This window comes from Pollachius pollachius (genome assembly GCF_949987615.1).
Source record: "Pollachius pollachius genome assembly, chromosome: 11".
Lineage (NCBI taxonomy): Eukaryota > Metazoa > Chordata > Actinopteri > Gadiformes > Gadidae > Pollachius > Pollachius pollachius.
The window spans coordinates 19,883,313-19,891,397 of NC_136944.1; the positions used below are offsets into that span (position 1 = coordinate 19,883,313).

Genomic DNA, 8,085 nt, shown 5'->3' on the forward strand with positions numbered 1-8,085 from the left:
TGGTTCACAGAAGAGACCAACGTGTAGTTCCTATAATGACCTATAGGTGGTTTACGCTAGAGACTCTAACATGTAGTTCCTTGAACGACCTATAGGTGGTTTTCGGTAGAGACAAACATGTAGTTCCTTTAACGACCTATAGGTGGTTTTCGGAAGAGACGAACATGTAGTTCCTTTAACGACCTATAGGTGGTTTTCGGTAGAGACGAACATGCAGTTCCTTTAACGACCTATAGGTGGTTTTCGGTAGAGACGAACATGCAGTTCCTTTAACGACCTATAGGTGGTTTACGCTAGAGACTCTAACATGTAGTTCCTTTAACGACCTATAGGTGGTTTTCGGTAGAGACGAACATGTAGTTTCTATAACGGCCCAAAGGTGGTTTGTGGTTAAGACTTCCAAAGGGTCGAAACTAAAATGTAGTTGCAAGGAAAGTGTAGCAATCTGCGGAGCAATGGAAACCGTTTTCTAACCAAAAGTTTTTTATCCGCTTTTTATCTCAGAGAAGAATATGTTTTTGTGAGCAAGAGTCTCCCTCTGATTGGCTTGGTTTTTTCAACAACACAAGGCAGCGGCTATATTTGGAAATCATGACGTTTGGCCAAAGACTATACTGCGAAGCGGCCATTTATTCATGCATCAAGAACAGTCATGCATCACGGGCACCACCTCCACATTGGGTTTAGTCTATGATCCCCAACAACGGCCCCCCCTCTCAGTGTAGAGGGGGGCCCCCCCCGCCAACAGCAGCAGGGACAGCGCTGATTCTGTGTCCCTGTGGTCCTCCGCTAGATGGGGAAGCTGGACAACCGCAGCCTGACCCTGAAGTACCCGGTGTGGCCGCGCTTCAACTCGTTTGGCGACGCCGAGATGGACGACAACCACCTGTCCATCGTCACGCTGGAGGAGAAGCCCTTCGTCATCGTGGAGGACGTGGAGAGGCTCACCGGCACCTGCATGAGGAACTCGGTGCCCTGCCGTAAACACATCAAGGAGTGAGTCCCCCCGCCCTCTGTCTGTGTGTGTGTGTGTGTGTGTCTGTGTGTGTCTGTCTGTCTGTGGTGTTGGGTTTTTTTTGCGATTATTGCAGTTTCATTTCATTGTGTTCGGGCACAATGTAAAACCTTTTTAGGAATAACTGCTTTATTTCTTTAATTTATTTTTGCAAATAATCAAAAGGAACACATTAAATATAGGCACAATTGATGCTAGATCAATCACAGTCACTGATATGTTTATTTATTCTTCATTCAGATTTGTCAGGTTACGGCTTGATCAGGTCAGATAAAATGATGATCCGTTCGGTACTGTGCAGTAATGATTGAGCAATATTTGCCGTATAGGCATATCATCAACATAAAACCATTGGATACATTAATTATTGACCTCTTCTGTGGTCGATGGTGAGGTACCATCCCTTATCTAGTGAAAAGTTCATCCAGGAACGAGCACACTGATATAGTCTGTCAAACTCTGTATGTTGGATATATCGTGTGTGTATATATATATATATATATATATGTATATGGCTTATATTCATCACCACTGAACCGAAAAGCAGATATGTGCGTGAACAAGGATGCACAAGACTGCCCATCAAGTGAGCCCAGATGGACAGATAGATGGATGTGAACATCCATGCCTGACACGAGATGTGTACACATTTACAGAGCCATCAGTCATTATCCATCACTAATATACATAAGACGCTATGCATACACGCTTAATGTACACATAGAGAGGGTTGATGAAGGGCTTATGGGGACAGGGGGCGCTGGTCGGCCTGTTCAACCTCACTGTGCAGTAGAGCGGGGGGCTAATTCATCTCCAAGGAAGAAGACCCCCCCCCCACACACACACACACTCACACACACTCACACACACACTGACACACACTGCCACACACTGCCACGGCCACATGTCCATCCTCTCACAGGCCAGTGGGCCTTTAAGCAATAAGCCACAAGAGGCCTTGGTTCGCAGTCATTTGAGGACCGCTTGGGGCCGTTGTTGGCACCAGGCGAAGCGTTGCTAAAACGGTTAGCGTACACTACCTAGTGACTATGATTTCACAACATTCAAACACAGCAACTTAAAAAATACATTTCAGGTTTATGTTTATCAGCATTTCATTTAGGTTAAAATGGATACTCGGATGCATTCTATTTTTTTTTTTGGAGAAATGTAATTTAAAGAACTACGTCGTCTTTCACTTGTGTCTCACGGATAAAACTGTTCACGTCCAGAGTCTCACGATCTTTCCAGGACACAGAATCTGTGCGTCTGTGGCCTGTTTTCCGTTCAACCATCTCAAGGCGCTGTGTGTTCCAGGCCATGCAGTGCGTCACATAACGCTAACCCAGAACATGGAGCTAAAACGGCTCTGTCCTAGATCCTGCCTGCACCGCCTCCCTAAGCTGAGCCTCTCTGAACACACAAGCCACTCCCGCTGTTATAAACGTATTCAACCGCCCCTTCCACGCCTTCTGAGGTGAACCGTGATCACTGGTGCAGATCGGATAGTTAGAGACAGTGTTAGCACGAGGCTAACCCTGTCGTTTAAAAGGTCCATTTGAGTTCGGACCCACTATTGTTATTAAGTACAATTTAGTACTGCCTTTTTAAAAAGGTTTTACATTTAATACAATACAACTTAAAACTCTTGTGTTTGGAAAATCTGGAGGATCTCTCTTCCCAACTGTTTAATTTGTGATTGTTTAAGTCCTGCACTTCACACACACACTCCTCATTCAGAGAGCTGCAGTTGATCTGACACATCAATTCTAGTGGTCTGAGGACTGATGTTCCCTCTCCAACCACTCTTGATCTCCATGAAGGTCTCTCTCTCTCTCTCTCTCTCTCTCTCTCTCTCTCTCTCTCTCTCTCTCACTTACAGTCACACTTCAACACACGTAGAGGAACTTGTGATTCGGTTTGTTCTCATGAGGGTTATTGACCCGACACACACTCTTTCACACACACACACACACTCACACACACACACACACACACACACACACACACACTCATACACACACACACACACCCTGGTCCCTCTTTAGCAAAGAAACGCCCACAGGCAAGTGAGCAGACACACACACACACACACACACACACACACACACTCACACCTTGTCCTCATTGGGTTCTTCTCTGTCCGTCCAGCACCGTAATTGGCTGGTACAGCTAGCGTTGTCATCGCGCTGTGTGGGTGCGTATGCGCGTGCGTATCATTCATTGATCAGACACTTTTGCTGCACAAGCGCCCACTTGGACTTCTAACGTCCACCTTTTGAAACACAGAGAGAGAGAGAGAGAGAGAGAGAGAGAGAGAGAGAGAGAGAACAATGGTCCTGTTTATCCTTCCTCTCTTCTCAACTTCCCCCTCCTGTCTTGTTGTTCCCGCGCCTTCCCTCTTCCCTCTCTGCCGCATCTCTCTCCCCGTTCCCGTTGTCGCCGGCGTTCTCCTGCGGTACTCATCATTAGATCCAGCCTGCCTCTGTCGCTCTGGGAAAAAGGTTCAAGCAATTTAGAAAATGCGCGCTGACACCACGTTCGTTCAGCCCGCGTTCCTCTGTGACGGCTTGGACAGATTGCCCCTATCTTAAAGACTCCTGGAATGTTTGGTGGAGCGATTAAATGCAAATTAGACCATTTATTTTACTTTATTTCCGAACAAGGCATCTGGTGTGTTTGCACCCTTATCCGTGCAGAAACACTGTCTGTGTTTTATTGCGAGTCGACTGGTTTGTTTACACAGCTTCACATATAAAGTTTGTATTATTATTATTGTCTGAGAAAGGATGAAAACATGAAGCATGAAAGCTGGCGAAAGGGAGAAGTTTATTGTTCCTTTGCATGCATGATTCTTCTGTTTTTATATCACTTGATTCGAGAGCTCTTTTGTGACAGGGTGTACATTAAAACAACAAATTCTTTTATCTGATAGGGTTTAACTTTTTTTTTTAATCTTTTTGCCTGGGAGAAGAGTTTTGAGAGCAGAGTGGCTAAGCTGCCTAGCCACAACTGCATTTCTGTCTGTCTGTCTGTCTGATTATCTGTACGTGTTTCAATCGTTCTTTGGATGTCCTACAGCTCATTGTTCTTTTCTTCATTTTAATGGATCTACTATTAAATATACATTCATATTTCTCCCTATGAAGGTCACATAGGCCTGCAAATGTTTTTTGGGGGCATTATCTTTTTCAGTTTGAAAAGATAATGAATAATGCAAGTGATGCTTTGCATATAACTTTCAGTGCATGGGGATGGCCAACTCTTGTCTTGCTGCAGAAGATTACTGCATTTCCATAAAATAACCGCGTTTCCCTCCTCCCCTACTCCCAACCCTCTCCCTCCCCCTCTCCCTCCCTGTCACGCTTCCATAGTAACACAACTGAGGCTGGGGGCACGTACATCAAGAAGTGCTGCAAAGGTTTCTGCATTGACATCCTGAAGAAAATTGCTAAGTACGTGAAGTTCACCTACGACCTGTACCTGGTGACCAATGGAAAGCACGGGAAAAAGATCAACAACGTCTGGAACGGGATGGTGGGAGAGGTGAGCGGGGAGAGCCGGGGCATCTGGGTGTGGGGTGGGTTTGGTTGGAGGAGGTGGAAAGCGGGGTGAGGGGGGCAGCAGTGCGTAGCCCCGCTTCCGTTTCAACTCTACGCAGTGGGCTACGGTGGACATGCCTGTTTATTTTAGGATGAGCGTTATCGATGTGTCTTCTGATTTCAGAAGCTGCTCTGCGAACCCCCTATTAACCTCCCTCTTTCGCTCTCTCTCTCTCTCTCTCTCTCTCTCTCTCTCTCTCTCTCTCTCTCTCTATCACTTTCTGTCTGTCTCTCTCTCTTTCTCTATCTCTCTCTCTCTCTCTCTCTCTCTCTCTCTCTCTCTCTCTCTCTCTATCACTTTCTGTCTGTCTCTCTCTCTTTCTCTCTCTCTCTCTCTCTCTCTCTCTCTCTCTCTCTCTCTCTCTCTCTCTCAGGTGGTCTATAAGAAAGCTGTCATGGCCGTCGGGTCTCTGACGATCAATGAAGAGCGTTCTGAGGTCATCGATTTCTCCGTCCCGTTCGTGGAAACCGGGATCAGCGTCATGGTGTCCCGTAGTAACGGGACAGTCTCCCCTTCAGCCTTCCTTGGTAACCGTTGCTACGCACCCGAGCCCTTGCTTTATAGCCGTCCCACTCGGACAGAGGATTACCTTTTAATAACAGAGGAAGGATCTATGTGTTTGTTTGTGTGTGTGTGTGTTTGAAAGTGTGTTTGTGTATGTTTGAAAGTGTGTGTGTTGCAAAGGTGCATTGGAATGTTAGTGATTACGTTAGAAGCAATCTTTTTTGGGTCATTGCTCAGTGAGTCACCGTGACACGATGCATCCTTATTGGGAGATATTGTTGTGTTTGACCGCCACAGGGTTTGTCATGCAACACGGGGCAAAACAGAGCAGTCATTAGCCCAGGTTACAGTAGATTTACAGGGATGGAAGATTTTGGAGTATCGCCCCAGAAAAACTCCAATGATGCACTGTGACGTACATGCCCTACTAGAGGGGATTGAGCAGAAGTCTTCCTGCGCTGCTCATTTTTCTTGCTGCGGAGAAACAATACAAACACAAACACACACACACACACACACACACACACACCATGTGCAGGACCACCGTGCTCAGCCACTGCAGTGTGGCGCAGAGCGATACTCACCCAGCCCGATGTACAGCAAGCACTTATTACTGGGAGAGGGGCAATTATAAGGCCTTAACATGCAACGCCCCCAAGATGGCACGCACAGACACGCGCGCACAAACACAACCGCTCCCGCTTGATGGCCTGTAGCCAGCAGCAGCTCCCAGACATTAGAGGAGGTTTAATCTCTGCTGCAGCGCTGTGGGCGCAGAGGGAGGACAGGAGTGCTGACACCAGGGCTTCACACACACCCACTCGCGCTGTCAAAGTGAGCCTGCTCATGTGTGTGCGCGCGTGTGTCTGTCTGTATGTTAGTTGCAGATCACTGTGTGTGTGTGTCTGTGTGTGTGGGGGGGGGGGGGATCGTGTGTGTGCACGTGTATGCATTTGTGTGCATGCAATGTATTCATTGAATGCAGTGTACACAGAGTTTACCGACACACACACACACACACACTTTGCATGAATACTATTCATGCAAAGTGAGTACGTGTGTGCGCGTGTGTGTGCGTGTGTGTGCGTGTGTGTGCGTGTGTGTGCGTGTGTGTGTGTGTGTGTGTGTGTGTGTGCGTGCTTAAATCTCAGAAGCCATTTGTTATCTGTGGGGTTTATTCCCGCGGTTTATTGTTCATCAGGTTTTTTCGGTGTCATTCAGCCGATTACAGCGTGACAGAGAGGAAATGAGACTCATTCTGAGGAAAAGTACAGCAGATACAAGCGTTTGACCGGTTGGCCGGTTCACATTCTGAACGCTCCGCTCTCCTGTGCCTCACTCTCCCCTCCAGAACCGTTTAGTGCGTCGGTCTGGGTGATGATGTTTGTGATGCTGCTACTGGTTACGGCCATGGCCGTCTTCATGTTTGAGTACATCAGTCCTTTGGGCTTCAACCGCAACCTGGCACAGGGCAGAGGTAAGGTCCAACACACACACACACACACACACACACACACACACACACACACACACACTCACAAGAACATTAGAGAATCCTTTAAATGCCGATATGTCGATATTTTACTCATGCCATGAATGCATGTCAGGGCCAACTGATAAGGTGCACCAAAATGTTTTCGTTCTATAAGCAAATACAAACATGTTTCGTCTTTCCACTCATCTCTATGAATTCAATTGGCACCGCTATGTGACTAGGGCGTCTCTCATCGAGGGCTAGCGTTCTCCTCCATGTATACTGTCCCTCAACCGCCCCCCCCCCCCCTTACACATCTATGCTCTTATTGTTTCCCTCCTCCAACCCCCCCAATCCCCCCCCCCCCCCCCCCCCCACACACACACTCACACACACACAGACCCCCATGGTCCCTCCTTCACCATGGGCAAGGCCGTGTGGCTGCTGTGGGGTCTCGTGTTCAACAACTCTGTGCCGGTGCAGAACCCAAAGGGCACCACCAGTAAGTTCATCGTGTCGGTGTGGGCCTTCTTCGCTGTCATCTTCCTGGCCTCCTACACTGCCAACCTGGCCGCCTTCATGATCCAGGAGGAATTCGTGGACCAGGTCACTGGCCTCTCCGACAACAAGGTAATGCAGAGCAGAGGGGGGGGCAGGTGATTGGTTGCCCTGTTCGGGGGTGGACAGACCAATGCGAGGGGGAGTCGTTTCTTTATTTTCTTTTGCACTGGCATTGACGGGACCTGGTTGAACTTTGAATAGATTCTCTCGCGGTGTGTGTTTTCTTGCCTTGAGTCAATGTAGCACCTTTGTTCCCCTGTTAAGGCTCCGGGGAACTCTTTGCCGAACCATGACGTAGGTCTGGTGTAGCAGCTCAGAGAGCAGGGTGTGTAGATCCAGTCCACGGGGACCAAGCGTACTGTATCTCAGGGACGTAGGTTCGACATACAGGTGCCGAGCAGTAAACCGCTCGCTGTGCGCCGCAGGATGTAGATGTCGCGAGGTTCATCCCATCCACACATGCATGCATCCTCACGTCACCAGTGTTTTTACAACCTGTGGGTCTCTGTCACCGTCCAATGCCGTGCCGCTCGTGCTGTCCTCATGCCCTCCTGGAAGCCCGGGAAACCCGTTTCCCAGTCAGGTGTTCACCGTGGGAAATCCCTGCTTTGCTTCCTCCGGCGTCCCAGCTTTCCCACCCGGGCGTTCTCCAGGTCATCTGGCCGTTTCTGGGAGCACATGAAGGCAGCATAGCTTTTCTTATGCGTAAATGTTAGTGGATCCATACTTCATCTAACATCTGCATGCCTTTATCGAACTTTATCTCTCTGTATCTCTCCCTGCTTCTGCTCTTCTCTCTCTATATGTCTGCCTTGCTGTCTCTCTGCCTCTCTCTCTCTGCCTCTCTCTCTATCTATCTGCCTCTCTGCCCCTCTGTCTCTTCTGCCTCTCTGTCTCTCTCTCTCTGTCTCTGCCTCTCTCTCTCTCT

The 8,085-nt window shown here is 48.3% G+C and overlaps 1 protein-coding gene across 1 annotated transcript in view; it reads left to right on the forward strand.

Moving 5' to 3' along the window:
* grin2aa (glutamate receptor, ionotropic, N-methyl D-aspartate 2A, a) overlaps window positions 1-8,085 on the forward strand; it is a gene marked incomplete at both ends in the record, with an annotated part of 93,584 nt that overhangs the window by 67,531 nt on the left and 17,968 nt on the right. The window contains 5 exons of the mRNA XM_079746180.1: window positions 794-996; window positions 4,390-4,561; window positions 4,992-5,145; window positions 6,474-6,599; window positions 6,997-7,226. Coding sequence (XP_079602306.1) covers window positions 794-996; window positions 4,390-4,561; window positions 4,992-5,145; window positions 6,474-6,599; window positions 6,997-7,226 — 885 coding nt within the window. The remainder of the gene's footprint in view (window positions 1-793; window positions 997-4,389; window positions 4,562-4,991; window positions 5,146-6,473; window positions 6,600-6,996; window positions 7,227-8,085) is intronic.